The 20315-nt window shown below is 38.7% G+C and overlaps 1 protein-coding gene across 1 annotated transcript in view; it reads right to left on the bottom strand.

The window, feature by feature from the left end:
* The window catches only part of RSRC1 (arginine and serine rich coiled-coil 1), a 354741-nt gene that overhangs the window by 272011 nt on the left and 62415 nt on the right, over positions 1 to 20315 (bottom strand). Inside the window, exon 4 of the mRNA XM_054039514.1 lies at positions 13799 to 13975. Within this exon, the coding sequence (XP_053895489.1) occupies positions 13799 to 13975 (177 nt within the window). The remainder of the gene's footprint in view (positions 1 to 13798; positions 13976 to 20315) is intronic.

Here is a 20315-nt window from a genome sequence, read left to right as displayed (position 1 = left end):
CACCCCCATCCCACCCCCCAGCGCGGCAGGGGAAGGTGCCGAGCCCGGCCGCGGGCCCGCAATCCCCAACCAGCCAGAGCGCCGGGGGGAGGGCAGAGAGCCCATCCGGGACTCTCCGCTCTCCCCGGTGGCCAGAGCACCGGGAGCAGGGTGGAGAGCCCCCGGCAGCCACAGTGCCCCGGCAGCCAGAGCACCGGGGGGAGGGCGGTGAGCCCGCCGTGGCTCTCCGCTCTCCCCGACCGGCCGGAGCACTGGGGGGAGGGCGGCGAGCCCGGCCGGGGCCCTCCGCTCTCCCCAACCGGCCGGAGCGCCAGGGGGAGGGCGGCGAGCCCGGCCAGGGCCCCGCTCTCCCCGATCGGCCGGAGCACCGGGGGAGAGCGGCGAGCCCAGCCGGGGCCCCGCCGCGCCGCCCCCCTCCAGGCGCCGCCCCAAGCACATGCTTGGTGGGCTGGTGCCTGGAGCTGACCCTGATCATAAGAAAAATTTCAAGAACTAAAATGGTATACATTGAGTATATACTTAAGCACTACTTCATTTCATTTCTCATAATTATGTGATTGAGAAGCCTTTTGGAAGATGACCAGTATTCCCTACCTATCCAAATTTAAGAAAATTGCATGTCCTTAAATGGTTTAAATATTTTTCTGGTTTAGAGTGCTGATGTTGCTCCTATTGTTTTTCTTTAAACCGTTCTTCTGTACAAACATCCTAGCACATAATGTACTGGTGATATTGATATCATTACTGATGAGCACTGAAATCACAGTTAACGTTCCTTATGGCTTTGTTACTATCTACTGCACTTCTGTTTGGTACTGGGTGGGATATTGTACTGATAACAAAGGCGCCATTCTTAAGGACCATTAAACTTGAGTCCCTTCTGTTACTTTTTCTCATGAACGTTTTTGGAAAGTAAGTTAGTGAACTAATATACTCTGTTTGCAAAGAGACCAATTTTTCAGGTTAAATATTGTTACTATGGAACAAAAAGGCCAAATTTTTAAATCTTTACTTACTCCCTAGTATTCCTTCCACAAAGCTTGCTTAAATTTTTTTTTTTTTTTTTTTTTAAACCCACACATTTCCTTTGATGGGGGCTGCGGGAGAAACTAATTAGATTGTTTTCTTCCTTTATCTAAAATTCTAGTTGGACCTTTAGAGCTACCTGGTCTTTTGAGTAAATGTAGAACAAATCTAACTATTAATCAACCTATTTATCCATGGTATCCATTTAGAGACATTGTGCACCATTTGATATTTACATAATCTTTTCTTTTCTAAGGGGCTCAACACTGCCAGAGATGCACTGGGTGGGGGAGAGAACCCAAGTGGCAGCACCTGGAGGGAATATGTCTGAGAAAAGCAGAGGCAGGCATAATGGCCTCCAGGAGTATTTCGGGGGAGAGGTGTGAAGAGGGCAGATCAAAGGTACACTTGTTGCACCTGTTTTAAAAGTGCAGCATACACTCTACCCAGTACCAGCCTCCAGATGCTCACCATTTCAAAGGGAGAAGTCTTGGACTTTACCCTTAACCCATTCATTTATACCACCTCTAGAGGTAACTAGCTGATCTTTACTCCTTATGCTCAAGGAAGCACTGTCTGCAATATTATGGTAGCCTGCTGGGTGACTTGTTGGGGAAAGCAGTCACAAAGCCTTCTCTCCTGCAGTGTACTCATGAAGCAGCAGCTACAATTAGGCCTTAAATATGCATTATTTACAGAATACGGTAAAATATTCTAGCATATGACATGATTACAAAATTAAGATTACAGAATATTCTGAGTAAAAATCTTCATGAACATTTATTCAGGGAATTTGTTATGCAGGCACAATGGTCTCTTTTTGAAGTAGAATATCTTGGCCTTAGTTCGAAATGCTGAAAGTGATTAAATAATAACATGAATTAACTGCTTGCTAAACCAAATCTGTTTGATGTGTCATACTGGTAAACTTCTTTAAATGCATTGGTATAAGTCAAATGATCAAACAGATTTTTTTTTTCCTCTACAAGAGGTTTTTTGTTTTGTTTTTTTCCTCTTTTTTTTTAAACGACAAAAAAAACCTCTACTTTCACGCTCAAAAATCAGGTTTATAATGGCAGGTCTGAAAATTATTTAAATTACAGCACTGGAAGCAATAACATATTGTTTGATTTAACTAACAGCATTCTGATCCATAATTATTAATTTTATTATTAAATATTCTATCTTAATCTTCATGCTTTTCTCAAAATTCATACATTTTGTGGGGCAAGTATTGCCAAAATATTGGCAAAATAAACTTCATTTTATGGGGAGATAATTCCTAATTTCTGCAACGTAAACAACCTCAGATTTAAAAATGTACATTGATTTATGCATTTTTAAATGACATTGCAAATTGAAAGCTCAGTATAATATTTCCTAATATAAATATTAATCAGTGTTTGATTTACCAAGTGTAACTATATTGTTATGGTAATGCATCTGTCCAATGGTACAAATTAGTAGGAGGAAAAAAATTAGACATGTCACAATCAGAACATGTAAACTATTAAAATAAAATTCCCCAAAATAAATGCTAGCATTAAATATATTTAGTTTGCTTATAACAAAGCAAACAGTGTTTCGTACTTCTTCAGTGTAACTCCACTAAATCGTGTTAAACGTATACTTCTTTTCAATCAAACATTTACCCTTCGCCACTGGTGAAAGGCAACAATATCTCTTTACAACGTCTCGTCTTTTTCAATAAATTTTGCATGAAAACATGTTACCCAAGCACAAAGTTGCCTGCTGTCACATTGGAAGTATGATAAATGTTTAATGAAAACAACACCACACAGCTTGGTGTCAGACAACAGCTATCACACAGTCCTGCTTTGATCTAAACAGACACTTAAAAGGAGTTCTGAGCATGCTTTGCACCACAGAACTCTATAACCTATATGCAAATAAGAGAAAATTAGCATAAATGACTTCCTGCTGCATAAAGAAGTAAGAGGTAAGGAAAAATGACAAGTTCCAAGAGTGTATGACTGCAGTCAAACTCTGAAAAGTCCAACATTTTCAATTTACTGCTAACATCTTCTGCCAAGCACTGTAAAGCTTATCAATACGCATTTATTACACAAGTAGTCAACAGAAACCATTGGATCACTGCCAGGATTGAACATGGAAAAAGAAACTGTGTAAATGTTTTGGCTAATTACAACTGAAAAACGTTAGCCAAATATATTGACCAATTCTTGAGAAATTACTGAAAGGATGACAAACCAAAAGTGAATGGAAATATATTTCAAAAGCAAACTTTTAAACTCATATGATCTTTCAAAGGGTTCAATAAACTCTGGTGCCACCAAGGAAGAAATGTATTGATACTTTCATATAGTTTTTCCTTTAAATGGTGTTTTATGCTTGACTGATGGCACAATATTGCTATATTTTCTTAGACTCCTAATTTAAGTACTGTATTTCTCTAAAAGTTCTGAACATTTGTTGTTTTTTAAAAGGCTGTCATGAATGCAGTATTAAAAATATAATGCTTATGCTTTTCTCATATAATAGAAGATATTTTATCAGAAGAATTAGTTCTACATAGAGCCAGAATAAACTGCGGATTCAGATATTAGTAGGGATAGTTTTCCTTGTTAAGGAGGACTTCTTCATAGTTTACATGTAAAATTCTATACCATCAATTTGAAGTCCTGTTATTAACTGAGTCATATTTTTCCCCTTTGTCACAAAGTAATATTATTATGACAAACTAAAATGATACACACCTGTTAATCTCGGCTTTTCAGAAAAATCAGACAAACATGAACAGCTTTCTGTGAAAAACATTGATTAACATTTTAGTATACCTTCTCTCTGATTCAATTTGATCATATAAGCACACTGAATGGCAGAAAATTCCTGTATTAAAAATTTAAGGATAGAAGTATTTTAAGTTAATGAGAGTTTTACTGTCAAATATTAATTAGCATGCACATTGTACACAACAACATACATGTTTAGGTAAGTTAACAAAAGGAGTGTGTACAAATGTGTTATAACTTTAACTTATGTTTTATTTAACTAAATCAAGATTGCAAAATAATTCATTTAGCAAACTTTTACCTCCGAAGGCACCAGCTGTGCAGAAATTTCTGGTCCAAATACCAGATTTGAGCACACAATAAAAGAAATCCATTAGCAACTAATCTTTCACAGCAGCCGGCAAGACGTGATTTGCAGTTGTCAGGTCCACCTTGTGGAGTGTGATAAAAAAAGTATGCTACAAGAGGCCTAGGTAGTATACCTTATTCACAGTGAGGAAATCAAGTCTCATCCATCTCAATGAATTATGTGGCCATTTTAACAAAGCCTAAAGGCTCTTTATGACAAGTTTCATATGCCACTCTGATCTAGTCCTCAATTCGCACTTTAATAGAATTGGAAGCCATTTCACATCACGCTAAGGCACGTTATATTTAAATTTGGAAAAAGTCTGCTTTTTTGCTCAAACTAATACTTAGGAAAGAAAAAATTGGAAACAGGAAGTTGTGGAATAGGTATTCTGCACTAGCCTCCGATGTGGAGACTCTTATTCTGCATTAAGAATGCCTTTGTGTGGCTTAGTTTAATCCATTTCCAAAGTGGATTAGGCTAAACTGCACAAAGGCACTCTTAATGCAGAATAAGTCTGTCCATATGGGAATTAAGTGCAGAACAGCTCTTGTGCTCTAAATTCACAATCTAGCATATTCTCCATTAACGTCCTCATTTAGACAAACCTTAAGATTCACTTTTCTTCTATGAGATTGGTGAGGTTTTGATCTAGACAGACATGACTTTACTTCCAGAGGGACTGCTGCTAATTTTCCCACATATATTCAAATACAATATGACAAAACTGAGAAATAGCCTGAGTTAACTACTGCAGTCCTGTTCTTGATGAGCCACTAGAAAGGGGACAGCCTGCCTCACCATTCTAATTTCTAGAACTTTCATTCACGAAACAGGCTTTCTGAAAAATATTGTCGCTGTATCATCTTTATTCAAGGTGACTTTTCCAGTCACGGTATGTATTATGATCAACATCAACCATTTTTTACACCAAAGAGGTTTGGTCTGTAGAGCTTGAGTTTAACATTCAGTTTGCGGATGCGGAACTCATCACTACCACAGGAAAGATGGGAAGTGGGGAGTCCAAATTTAAGGCTAGATAACCTTTGAAAACCAACCATTTGACTCTTATATAAAACAACACACACAAAACAAAAATCTTGCTCTAGAATAGAACCTCATTACTATGAACTTGTGACTGGAAGTCCACTGCAAATTACAAATATTAGGAAAGTTAACAAAAAAGATAATACAATACAAACTGTACGTAGTTCCTTATTTTGTCCATTCTAATTTTATTTATAACACTTCATAAAGTATTAGTAAATATACTGTAGTAAGTTCTGTGAAAATAATAGAGGCTTAGTAACATATCTCACTAGAGAACTTTTATTAAATCTCATGAGAAGTGGGAAGACAGTCATTTGTATTCTAATTATAAGGTACAAGGATTGGTAAGATTCTAGTATACCGTTCATCAAAATAATGGACCAAAACATTACTGCAGCCATGGACCATAACTACAGGACACTATTTTTATAAACTAAGAAACATGGTGTGAAAGCTGATCTGAGACTAGATCAAGAGAAAAGGCCACAAGGCCAAGCAGATATGGATTTACTTTGGAAATGATTGCAAGCAATGAAGTTACTCAGAAATGGTCATGCCATTTATTGATTTTTTTGATATTATTCCTGACAAAAAACACTCTTTGACCTTACTACACTTCGAGGTTAGGTCAAATTTAGCCCATTAGGTCTATTGGATAAGCAATGCGTCTACACAACCAACCCCGTTCCATCGACCTAAAGGGCTCTTAAAAATCGACTGCTGTACTCATCCCCAGTGAGAGAAGTAGCACTAAAATCAAGTGGACTAAGTCGAATTTGGGGTAGTGCAGACGCAATTTGATGGTATTGGCCTTGGGGAGCTATCCCAGAGTGCGACAATGTGACTGCTCTGAACAGCACTTTTAACTCTGATGCACTAGCCAGGTACACAGAAAAAGCCCAGGGAAATTTTGAATTTCATTTCCTGTTTGGTCAGCGTGGCGAACTCAGCAGCACCGGTGACCATGCAGTCCCAGAATTGCAAACAAGCTCCAGCATGGACCGAACAGGAGACACTGGATCTGATTGCTGTATGGGGAGAAGAATCTGTGCAGGCCGAACTCTGATTAAAAAGAAGAAATGCTAATATATATGCCAAAATCACACAGGGCATGGTGGAGAGAGGCTACAACAGGGACGCACAGCAGTGCCGCGTGAAAGTCAAGGAGCTCAGGCAAGCCTACCATAAGACAAAGGAGGCAATCGGTCATGCCAGGTCAGAGCCCCATACATGCCACTTCTATGATCAGCTGCATGGCATTCTGGGGGGGGAGACCCTACCTCTACCCCACCACTGGCCATGGACACCTGCAAGGGGGGAGACTCGCACAACAGAGAGGAGAATTTTGTGGAGGAGGAGGAGAATGTACAGTAGGCAAATGGAGAATCCATTCTCCCTGGCAGCCAGGACCTTTTCATCACCCTGGATCCAATACCCTCCCAAGGCGGGTTCCCGGACCCTGAAGCCGGAGAAGGCACCTCTGGTGAGTGCACATTTGTAACTACACTACAGGGTTTAAAAGCAATTCTTCAGAAACTGCAGGTGTTGCTATAACAGCAGAAGAAGCTGTTGCCTCCTTAGATACCCCCTCCTTGGGTTCCTTGGTTCAAAAGGTCCAAGCCTTCCAAGAGTAAATCCTCAGCTCTCAAACAAAACTGCCTGCATAGGACAACTAAAGTGGTGCTGGCCCTTGCTTCAAGTTTGGAAGCATTGTACAATACTCTCAAGTAATGATGGCAGATACTTTGGACTTCTTGATCTAAGTCTTGATTTCCATTTTAAAATCTTCAGTGAGGGTGGTGAGATTGGAGGGAAAAAAGTTGGTGGTGCAGGTTTAAGCTTCACCTACAAAATAAGCTTTACCCACATTACACACCACTAAAAATAGATTGTGCAGATGTTCCAAATATGACCATGGATACTCTCTGGGCTCCTTGGGTTTGGCTCTCATTCACTGAGGTCCAAATATACCCATGGCCTCCAGTGGGCTCCTCACACTTGCCTTCCCTTCAGTAAGGCTTGTCTGCCCCACCAGACCCTGTAGAGCTTGGATTCCCTTTTTGGGAGCTCAGATGCCTGGACTCTGCAAGGCTCTTTGGGTTTGGCTCCTTCTTAACTCTGGGTGGAGAAAGTGGTGGCATTCTCGCAAGCCTATTCACTCATGGTGTCAAAATGAACTCTGATTCATAGTAGAGTGAGCAGATCATCTTACTATGATCCTAGCTCTCCTTCCTTGTATTCTTTGATGAACAGTAAAATAGTTAATACTTTAAAAAGTCATCACTGAGTATGCAAGTTAGTAGTACTCATTGAGATGAATGGGGAAGTTCACATCTGCAAGACACAGTTTCAGATTCTACAAAGGGGTAGACCTCACAGTATTGGTCACATAGTTCACATTTCAAGGCTTCAAATTGCAAATTTGAAGATTGCACTTGTGAAAAACCTTCTGACCAATACACCACACAGGAATCAAAATATTTTTAGACTTAGAAAAGTATTAGTTTCTGATACCAAAAAATCTCATAGTTGTACTGCTATCCCTCATAAACTAATTATCCACAAACTGCAATTGCTGCTTAGACTTTTCCAAATTTCTATTTTTCTATGGATCAGACAATTAGTTTCTTCAAAAACCCAGATAAAGATCTGGGTTGAATTCCATTGTTCCACTGACATTGATGCAGCAATGACAATTTTCACCAGCTGAGGATGTGCCCCATGTACTTCATAATTCCAGCTTAAAATTAAAAAAAAAAAAAAAAAAGTTTTCATTGGAAGCTTTTACACTATGTTCAAGTGATGCAATTTTTAGACCAATTATGAGTTCAGTTACACTAATATAAATTTACACTAACTTCACTGCCATCATTGGAGTTTATTCCAAATTTACACTGGTATAAACTGAAAGCTAAGTCTGGTCCTTGGTCTTCAAGTATAGTACATAAGGCTTCTGTTTCAGCTATGGAGGTCACAGGGTCACTGGCCCCACTGTAAGAGTTCCTAGAGGCATACATACACTGACTTCACTTTTGGTCTCTGTGTAGACAATATAATAATTGGCTTCGCTCTGTGGGATCTGCAATTTACATTGGGACCCTTCTGTGCAGCCCCCCCATCAGGTCCCTAGAGGTAGGTCCCTTCCGCTTTTCATTGGAATCAACAGAAGCTTTTTTTTATTTGTTAAAAAATATGAAAATTCTAAATAAGCTGAAACAAACACCACCACCACTATTATTTATAGCAGAGTATGCCAGAAAAAAGGAAAATAGATAACATCTTCCAGCAACTGATGCCAAAGAACAGCTATAGCTCAGATAAAACTCCTAATGCCATTACCCGCTCATAACAGATATTACCCAACAAACAGCAACAAAGTCATAGAAGACCTGTTACCACCAGCTTATGATGGACAACACTGACAAACATCTGCAAAACCACCAATAGACAAAAATTCTGTATTAGTGCTCACCACAGAAACCTAACAAGAGAGGATAAAACTGTAATGGAGTTTCAATGCTGCTATAAGGAAAACAAATGGGAATGCCAGAGGACAAAGCACTGCTGTTGTCTCATAAGACAATGCTAAAGGCAAAAAGCTTTCTCAATGTTGATGTTGTATCATCTCCTTTCTCCTACTGGAAGTTCCATCTATCAGCATGGGATGACAAGTTGAAAGCCTTGGCCTTTGTTTTTCATACTCACCAACCACTACAAAAAACAGCACAAAAAAAGAAAATATGAAAGGCCTCAGGAAGATCCATCATCCAATAACAAAGCTATTGAATATCTCATTTTCCTGGAGCACACTGGGCTCAGAGGGACAGAAAACATTTTATTTTTAGACGTATGCATTTTTACCTCTGCTTTCAGGTAAGCTCTTAAGGATCAGAATCAGAAATTTTACAAAATTTTCTACTCACAAGGTCTAGAACAGTCCATGGATAAATAATCATTCACTTAAAATCTTTTCCCAAGAAGTATCCATCTTATATTAAGCTATTTCTTAAGCTACTACACTTCTCAATTAGGTTTAACTCATGAAACAGACAGTGTAATTTTCTACAGATCTCCACATTAAACAGCCATTGTGTCATGCAAATAGCTTTGTAGTATATCCTTTCCTTGTTCATTCAAGTATGCTGGTTTGCAAAGCCATTACTAAACAATATTAACATGTTGCTGATAGCAATCTAAGTCTTCAAAATGACAAATAGCTGGAAAAGGCAAAAGCTTCTCAGATCCATATTCCCTGTATAGATATTCTTTGATCACTGTTTGATTAAACTGACAAACCTATCCTTCTTAAAAAGGTATATGAAGGATGAATTACATCAAGAGCATCCTGGGTAAATTTCATTTTGTAGTCTATTAATACTTTTAAGTATTGTTAAACAGTATGAAATCTGTGTTACAAAGACCACCAGACAGTACATGATCTCTGAGAAAAATGGACTAATGTCACTAACTGTTTCTATTCATTAACATAAATAGTATAAAATATTACAATGATCAGGAAAAAGAGAAGTCACAAAAATGATAATTTCTTTTCAGATTAGCATAACTATGTGGTTTAACAAGTAAGTCAAAATGTAAAGGAAGATGGGCTGATAAAGAATGTATTTGCTTCCAGAAAATTTTAGACACTTGCGACTACTGCCTCCAAAGTTACCTTATATTGATCCTTATTATAGTCTATAAAGTTAGGAAGTATTTTAGTAAAACCACATTAATATAGTCCAAAGTGCTTTATAATGTGCTTGCTATAAGGAGTCCAGCAACCATTATGTGCTCAGTAATGGGTCATGCACAGCTTGAGACAAAAGAACCTTGCAATGAAAGAGAGAATGCTGGCCAGAAGACTAAAGCTAGCCCTCCAGTTTTTCAGAAGCATCATATCTTTAACTTGCAGCTGGACAGGCACCAGAAACAGGCAGAAGACATCTCAATTTAATGACTCATTGGAAGGAGAGCAAACACCTCTAACACCTTGTCTACATTATGAAAATTACTGATTGCTAATAATGGAGGTCAGCAACAGGAGCAGATAAACTGATGCTGCATATTAGTTAACTACAAGTGTGGCCAAGGACAAACTATTTCAGAAATCTAAGTACGTTAGTGCAAAGAAAAAAAAATATATATGAATAGCTAGCCCAGTATTTTACACAGTCAATAGATACTTCACACATGTTTTGAGCATAATCACAAAGGACCTTGAGTAAATTTCTGGCATGTTCAAAACCCTATAACTAAGGAGGAAATTGTGAAATATATATATGAATATGAGAGATCATGTACACAACCGAGAACACTACATTCCAAATTTCCATTTAACCTTTCAGGAAGAATCCAGAACCAGGTGAGACCTTATGGAACACATTCAATACATGATCATTTTCCTTCACTTTGAAGACAAATGTAAGAAAACTATGCTCTATATAGCTAGGTAGGTCAGGAGATATGGGGTTTCATTAAACCTGTTTAAACAGAGACCCAAATTGAAGTTTGGGAGTACGAAGCAGGGACAATAAGGGCAGGTCTACACTACGGGGTAAAGACAACGTAAGTTTTGCAACTCCAGCTACGAGAATAACATAGCAGGAGTCGACGTATCTTAGGTTGACTTATTGCAGTGTCTACATCGCGCTGGGTTGATGGAAGAAACTCTCCCGTTGACTTACCTTACGCTTCTTGTTCCGGTGGAGTACCGGAGTCGACAGGAGAGTGATCGGCAGTTGATTTAGTGGGTTTTTGTTAGACCTGCTAAATCGACCCCCAGTGGATCAATCGCCACAGTATCAATCCACCAGTAAGTGGACACAAGCCCTAAGAAACTGACATCCCTTGAAACCTACAAAAACCTGATTGATAGGTACGGATTATTTAAAAGCAAAAATACATTTGATTTAGTAAATCGTATTGGGCATTTCATTGACCCAGCCAGGTGCAGTACTGATGATATAGCTATACCACAAGTTACGGATGAAACCAAGCAGGCAACTGTCTGAAGATATAAAATATGGAAAATTTTCACTATTGTTGTACTCACAACAAAGAACAATATTTCCTTCTCTTCATCAGTTTTCCCTCTAATTTTTCTCCTTAAACATTTTTATATGTTAGAAAATTATCGTATTGAGTAGTTCGTTTGTTTTAATTGATGAATATATATGTGTGTGTATGCAAAGCTAGCTAAAATGAAGGACTTTCCCAAACAATGGAAAAGTAAATAGTTATTTCATTTATATAAGTAGATTATAGCCAGGCACCAGAATTTTTAAATACTGTGCTTTTAGGAAAGCAAGTCAATATGATCAAAACTTATTTTCTTAAACATACCCAAACTCACACTCTAAACATGTTAGTAGTTACGCAAATAAAAACTGTAAAATTATAAACACTATCAAATGTATTTACAAAAGAGATCAAATGTAAGCTCAAGTAGGGGTCACATATCTTCTGCAAGGATACTCAAACACATCTAATATATGCAATAGACTCCAGTGGAATACACCTCTACCCCGATATAATGCGACCCGATATAACATGAATTCGGATATAATGCGGTAAAGCAGTGCTCCGTGGGGGGGGGGGGGGGGGGCAGCTGTGCACTCCGGTGGATCAAAGCAAGTTCGATATAATGCGGTTTCACCTATAACGCAGTAAGATATTTGGCTCCCAAGGACAGTGTTATATCGAGGTAGAGGTGTACTTGCATGCATTTCTTTAATCTACTAGTTGCACCCATGATGACTGGACCATTTGTGATGGCTTCTATTTCATTTCAATAGATAAAATACCACATAAACCAGAATATATTACAATAGTCTGACCCCTCTAACCCAATGTATGTCACATGTCCCCGTAACCAAAACTACAATTGAAACTCAACAACCCATATTACTCTAATAGAACTCAAGTTTCAATACTGCCACCTTCATAAATTGGTCTCGCATTGTATCTGGGCTGGCCTTTGGTGGTCAGAGAGCGAACAAAGGAAAGACAACTTCCTTGATCCCTTGCAGTCCAACAATTTGTTCATAAAGTGCATGAGGAGGAGCTGATGATCCCACAGCATTGCTGTGGTAGCTGTTATAGAGACCATATAAACTAGCCTCCTCATTCACCAATATCACTGATGACCATAATGACTGATGGCCAAGGGAGAGGATGTGGTTGCAATAGTGTCACCCCAGCTTGCTGCCCTGATTGACAGTCACCATTAAAAAAGTTTGCCTTCCCAGGATTCCAAGAACAGACATAGGCAAAAGGGGTAGGGCTTCCAACCCCCCACCCTTGCCCAACTTTCTTATGAACACCTTTGTCCATTTATTCCCAAACTTTCCTTCTGGCAAAGGAATAAAAAAAATTTCAGGTTGATAGGTTCGGTTTTGGCAAAATGTTTGTGATAAGAAAATCTGGACTCCCAACACCCACTTCTATCTTTACATATGCAATTAGAGAGGGATTCAAATAGCTCCTTACCTCAATGAGGTAGAATAAATGGGATGTTTGGAAACAGCGTGAACTACACTGCGAGCTATATTTTTACTCATCTTTATTAGAAAAAAAATTACACAATTATATTTGATTGTAGTTTTATTGTCTTGAACAATGTTGAACATTCTCCCCAAAGCTTTGTCACTTTAAATAATTTTCACCGAGGATTTTTCAGGCCAAAGTTTATAAGTGCGATACCAAAATTTGACTTTTGATACCCTAGTTAGCAAGAAAAAGAGCAATAAGCTTCCCTATGAATTACTGCAAAACTGAAACAAAGTTATTTTGTTAAAGAATTTTATGCAGATCTAAGCCTTAGATTGATGGACCCAGTTGTCCTACTGAAGCTAAAAATTTAATTTAAAGGACCCAATTCCAGGAAATCAACAGTGTCTACTGCTCACCTCATTGCAGCCACAATCTTGTCCTCTTCAGCGCCACCTGGATTATTCTTACACATGCTTGTATAAGCACTTACCAAATCATGCTATGCAGAAATAACCAGGCTGGATCAACAATATTACAAATATCTAAACTACAGCCTCAGAATAAACATCAGACAAAAGCAAGTTATTTAGCTATTTTCCCAAAACTAACCAAATTTAGGAAGGCAGCAACTCGCCATCTAGATAGAACAATACAATGAGTTCCAGCAGAGTTAATGAACAGAGAAGTAGCACTTCAAAGTTAGCTCAAGTGTTTGTCTTCTCCCATTACTTATCAAACTTATTGGGAAGTATAAGTGATTAGAAACAGATGGTTATGGTAAATATGATCTCTGCTCAAACTTTACAGCCCTTTCTTTCATATATTTCTTTAAAATAACAAAATTAAACTCTAATCTACACGGATTTCTCAAGTTCCTGCATATCTATGGAGAGAACAGTGAAAGATCACTAAATTAAGGTGTTGCCCATACCGCTCAGTTTCTTAGGAGAACCACATGGTTTGAGGATTTAAAAAGGAAAAGTACACTTCACTTAGTACAAATGTTGCCTAGATAGTTGATGGCCACATAAATAAAAAGTAATATTGAATATGTTTTCATTCACCATAGTAATGAATTAGTTTTGATTTGATTTGTCATTACACTTACCCATGCTTGGTGGTATACAACTCCTTCTCTTTCCCTCTGCTCCTCTCCTTCTCTTTTATTTTTTCTTTATCTCTGCCTTTACGTCGCTCTCTTTCACGAGATCTGCTATGAGTTCTTCTATGACTGGATCTTTCACTGCTTCGACTATAGGAACGTTGATGTGGTCTTGATCGTGACCTACGCAAAACATACAGTATTCAAACTTATCAATTATAATTTTTTAATTAACATTACACATCAGATTTCTCATATACAGTCCAGCTGTTTTGTCCATAATCTTCTCTCAATTAAAATAAAAAAACATGCCTGGCAAAGCAAAAGATAAATTAAAAAGGAATCAATTGTTGACAAAGTATGAAAATGATTGTTAAAACATGAGACCATCCTACTCAACAAACCTACTCCATAATATTAAGCAATGCAAGGTCAATTCAGTGCTCAAGAATGAGCTAAATTGTATTCCTTCTTGTACATCTGAATGATTTCCTAAATTCCAATCAGTTGCACCTGTGCAAACCCACTGATGTTTAAAAGGTTGCACAGGTGTCACAGAGTTTAATTTGTTAATGAAGGGCAGACTTTACTACGGTGATGTCCCAGAACAACAAAGCCAGTTTTGTGTCTTGTGTCTGAGATCCCAGGTTGAGCACAGAGGGCTGACAGAAAACATTTTTTAGAGTAGAACTACCCTTTAAAGAAAAACCTGCAAATGTAGGCCTCAATCCTACCCCTGACTCCACACAAGGGTACTTGTACAGTCACTTGCAGGTTCAGGGTCTTAGTTGCTAAGTATAATATTCTGTGTTTGCTTTCACCTCATTGCCCATTGCTCCTAATAAAGTGTATAGTATTACTGGAATATTCAACTAGAAAATAAGTTATCTTTACAACACACATCTGTTAAGCATCATAACCAAAATAATTCTCATGATTTAATTCCATATTTCTTATATGCAAAGAATTTTTTAAATATTTTATTTATTATTAAAGGTATATCAAGTGCATATGCTGAAGGTATAGCACATTTAAGAAAAACAGGAATTCAAGTTCCCATGAATTTCTACTGCTGTGTACACCTATTTAAATATCTCATAACTGGAAACTTTCAAAATGTATTGAGCGCTTTTTTTATAAGGTACAACTGCTTCATTTTATATAATACTTTTCGTCCTGTAGAATTAAAAGTCCTTTAAAAACAAAAGATCACTTAATCTACCTCTGGCGTGAAGTACAGCAACTGTTTAATAGCACAAAGCAACACAATCAGTAAGGAAGTGAATACTCTATCCAGAAAAAACTACAAAGGAAATGTAGAAAATGTTATTTCAAATTTGGAATTAGTCCAGTATACGGAGAGTAACATACCTATTCTTGCCATTGAATCTTTTCAACATCCACAAGAGATCAGAATCTCAGATTTACACCTCTTCCAAAAGGTGGCATTTCTAGCAGCATAATCACCCCTATTATCAGTCCCGGGTCACTGTATCAGTACTAATTCAAAGGTCAAATAATCATCAACACTATACTGAATTGCTGTAAGAATATTTTCTATCCCGTAAAATGGGTATCTGCTATATCATCATAAACAGAATTGGATACCAGGTAGCAGTGTCCCCTCACAATGTAATTGACTGGGGATGAAAGAAAGAAGGCTTGACTTACAAGAAAAAAATATTCAGAATCTGCCAACCAAAAATGGGATCTGATAAAGCCAAGACATCAGGCTTACACATCATTGCCTTTAAGATACTCTCACTTGAGAATGTAGCCTTGATCTTAAAGATCATCACAGGTAATGCTAAAACTAACTCCTTCACAGAGTCATAGAAATTAAACATGGAAGAGAGTGCCACCTAATTCATGCCCTAAACAGGTGTCTTCCGCAGTACTTTGTTCAGTAGAGTTTGAATTGACTCATTGGTTTCTCTAATGTAAAATGTGACCTGTTTGACTAGGGATCCCTCCCATTTTGGGGCCCACCACACGAAACACTAGCCAAAGAATCAAATGCGCTGGCTATATCTAGAGGGCTCACCTTTTCAGCCCCAACTTAACTGGTGCCTCTGTTCTTGCACCCACAATTTTATATGTGCAAGTAATTGCAATTGCAATTTAAGTCAGTTAGATGTTTAAGTACCAGTCTTACGGGCATACAGACATCTAAATGGCAAAACATGGCACAAGAAAAAAAGCCAATGTTTAAGAATGCAAACTAATGTAGTCACACTACGTTTGTAACAATTATTAATTTAAATAATTTTGACAAAGGTTTTCCTTACAAAAGCTATTGTTTCTTCGTTTACTATGCCTCTTCTAACTCATTAAGTTCTGTGATTGATTGTTACCATTTTAGTTTTACAGTTCCAGTGAGAGACCCACAAACATTGTCTGACTGATACAGCTTGCGTTCCCCGACCCCCACACATGGGTGAGGCAAGCAGACAACTAATAACAGGATGTTTATAATGAAGACAACAATAAAAATGTCATCTCCATGGAAATCTTCTCTGCAGGAAAGTAGTACTATACAACACAATTGCCACATGAAATTGTTGAAAGCTCTTTGCAGAAATTCTACTTTTCAGCTTAATTATACAGAAAGTATGTTGTGGGATAATTTCACAGGATATTTACACAGAACACAAACGGGACACTAAAAACACAAACTACTGAGAGATACCTAATCAAACGCTTATGTGTATTGATTACCACCAGTACTATAATGCACATATAAAATAAAAACACAGCTCCAGAAAAATAGGAAGGTACAAATGAGAAATGTCCTAACCCCCAACTGTTTTAAGGCCTAGAAATGGGAAAGATTGAGTATAAGTGAAGTGAGAGGCTGAGGAAAATAGGAGACAAACTGTGGAGCTAGTCTAACCTTAAAGTTTCATTACATTTTAGAGCACTTGTGACACAAATGTTCTGAAAATCATATTGTGTTTAGAATAAATATGATGCCTCTAATGGTGGAGAACTTTGAACTACTGAATAAGTTTGGTTTTCCAGCATTAACTTTCTCCTTTACAATCCAACAGCAAAATTATCATCATGTATTTATGAATTCACAGATGAACCCCCAACGTAGCAAGACATTTCTCTTGATTTTCTCTTTTTACTTGCACTAGAAGAGGTAGTGGAACAACCAAGAGAGGCAGAGTTCCTATCTGCTTTTCATTCCCCTCTAGAGTTAGGGGGGGGGGGCTACGCGGAGCACTTTGTTTAGAGGTACCAGGATGTCCCATGAATCCTCCATAAAGATCTCGATGAAACTATCATGGAGGTACTCTGCAATCCTCTGCTGACAGTTTCTGGGGACAGCTGCCTTATTTCTTCAGCTGCTGTAGGACACTTTCCCACACTGCTCAGCGATTACTTCAACAGGCACCACTGCAGTACATAGGCTAGCAGCATATGGACCCAGGCAGCATCGGGATGCCAGCAGGAGCTCTGCTCTCTCTGCCTGTTAGCCTCAGGAGTGAAATATCTCTAAAATCACCATCTCCTGTGGAAAATGGTGCCAGTATTCAGTTCATTGCCCTATACAACTATAATCATGCCAGCAAGCTATTCCCTCTTAATTTCCCCAACCGCCCTGAGGGCCACACTCACCATGGCTGGTGCTGTGACTATCAATCCCAAGCAGAAATGCGAACATAGGAGCAATTGGGGAGCAAGGGGAGTGAATTCAGTATCTTAAGTTTAAATTTCCATCATGAATACTCTCACAATGGTACAGCCTCTGCCATTGTGGCCTTCAGGGTCTCTCCTTCCACACCCGCAGAACAACTGAGCCAGATAAGGAGAAAGAAAAGACTCTAGATGACACATTCCAGGAGATCCTGCAAGCCAGTGTTGCATTAGAGAATGAGCGCAAGGCCTGGAGGATCACCCTTGCAGATAGCAAGGAGAAGGATAGAGTGGAGAGACAAAAGGAACAGGAAAAGGAGAGGGACGAGTAGCAGGAGATGCTTGCACTTCTCAGACAGCAAACAGACGCTGCACACTCCGGTAGATCTGCAGGTTCAACAAACCCATGCTCAACTCTCTCTGCAGCCCATACAGAACTCAATATTGGGACCTCCATATACCTCCTCTCAACATTCCCTGGGGCATCAGGGGTCAGTGCACTACCCCTACCACTCCTGGCGAACATTAAAGACAATCACAATTTCACATACACTGACCTGTGAATGCCATGGTTGGTATATGTGTTCCTGAAATGGAAATAAGTGTTCTTTCTCCTTCATAAGTTCTATTCCATTAATTTATTAAGTTTTAAATAGTTTTTAATTGCCTGCTTCATGTTACAGAATCAAATGCTATTTTTTTGGAACAAAATTTATCTTTATTAGTTCACAACATATGCTGTCTGGTGGTGAGCAACCCACCAATTTCCTGTTACTTCACTTTGTCATAGAACCCATAACATCATTCACAGACAATAGTAATAGGTGCATTGAAAATGCTATATTCCTACATACACAGCTGTCATGACTATAAAGAGAAGGGGGTAACAGCTGTCCTGTGTACAGTACTATAAAATCCCTCCTGGCCAGAGACTCCAAAATCCTTTTCCCTGTAAAGGGTTAAGAAGCTCAGGTAACCTGGCTGGCATCTGACCTAAAGGGCCAATAAGGGGACAAGATACTTTCAAATCTTGGGGGAGGGGGGGGGAGGCTTTTGTTTGTGCTCTTTGTTTGGGAGTTGGTTCGCTCTTGGGACTGAGAGGGACCAGACATCAATCCAGGTTTTCCACATCTTTCTAAACAAGTCTCTCCTATTTCAAACTTGTAAGTAAATAGCCAGGCAAGGCGTCTTAGTTTTACTTTGTTTTCTCAACTTGTAAATGTACCTTTTACTAGAGTGTTTATCTTTGTTTGCTGTACTTTGAACCTAAGACTAGAGGGGAGTCCTCTGAGCTCTTTAAGTTTGATTACCCTGTAAAGTTATTTTCCATACTGATTTTACTGAGATGATTTTTACCTTTTTCTTTAATGAAAAGCCTTCTTTTTAAGAACCTGATTGATTTTTCCTTGTTTTTAGATCCAAGGGAATTGGATCTGTATTCACCAGGAGTTGGTGGGAGGAAGGAGGGGAATGGTTAATTTCTCCTTGTTTTAAGATCCAAGGGGTTTGGATCTGTATTCACCAGGGAATTGGTGAAAGGTTTCTCAAGGCTTCCCAGGGAAGGGAATTAGCTTGAGATGGTGGCAGCGGACCAGAGCTAAGCTGGTAGTTAAGCTTAGAAGTCTTCATGCAGGTCCCCACATTTTGTACCCTAAAGTTCAAAGTGGGGATACAGCCTTGACAACAGCAATTACTAAAAGATTCATACCGGGCTGCAAAAAAAGCACTACAGCAACACACACTACTCAGGTTCACTATCAAAGTGGTCCTTCAAAGTCCCCCTGAGATGTATAGCTCTGCATTGAGCTCTTCTAATAGCTCTTGTATCTGTCTGTTTAAATTCAGCCGTCAGGCACTCCACCTCCAGCCTGGCAGAAACTTTTCCCCCTTTACTTGGGTGAATACCATCGGATATTCACCCAAGAGTTCTGAAGGAACTCAAATGTGAAATTGCAGGACTACTGTCGCCTGTAATCTATCATTTAAATCAGTTTCTGTACCAAACAACTGGAGGATAGATAATGTAACATCAATTTTTAAAAAGGGCTCCAGAGGTGACCCCGTTAATTATAGGCCAGTAACCCTGACTTCAGTACCAGGCAAACTGGTTGAAACTATAGTAAAGAACAAAATTGTAAGACACATAGATGAACATCATTTGTTTGGGAAGAGTCAACATGGGTTTTGTAAAGGGAAATCATGCCTCACCAATCTACTAGGATTCTTTGAGGGGGGTCAACAAGCATGTGAACAAGGGGGATCCAGTGGATATTGTGTATTTAGATTTTCAGAAAGCCATTGACAAAGTCCCTTACCAAAGACTCTTAAGCAAAGTAAGCAGTCATGGGATAGGAGGGAAGGTTCTCTCATGGATTGGTAATTGGTTAAAAGATAGGAAACAAAGGGTAGGAATAAATGGTCAGTTTTCAGAATGGAGAGAGGCAAATAGTGGTGTCTCCCAGGGGTCTGTACTGGGCCCAGTCCTATTCAACATATTCATAAATGATCTGGAAAAGGGAGTAAACAATGAGCTGGCAAAATTTGCAGATGATACAAAACTACTCAAGATAGTTAAGTCCCAGGCAGACTGAGAAGAGCTACAAAAGGATCTCTCAAAACTGGGTGACTGGACAACAAAATAGTAGATGAAATTCAATGCCGATAAATGCAAAGTAATGCATATTGGAAAACATAATCCCAACTATACATATAAAATGATAGGGTCTAAATTAGCTGTTACCACTCAAAAAAAAGATCTTGGAGTCACTGTGGATCATTCTCTGAAAACATCCACTCAATGTGCAGCGGCAGTCAAAAAGTGAACAGAATGTTGGAACTCATTAAGAAAGGGCTAGATAAGACAGAAAATATCATATTGCCT

Source organism: Malaclemys terrapin, chromosome 9 (assembly GCF_027887155.1).
Source record: "Malaclemys terrapin pileata isolate rMalTer1 chromosome 9, rMalTer1.hap1, whole genome shotgun sequence".
Taxonomy (NCBI): domain Eukaryota; kingdom Metazoa; phylum Chordata; order Testudines; family Emydidae; genus Malaclemys; species Malaclemys terrapin.
This window is presented reverse-complemented; position numbering and strand designations above follow the sequence as displayed.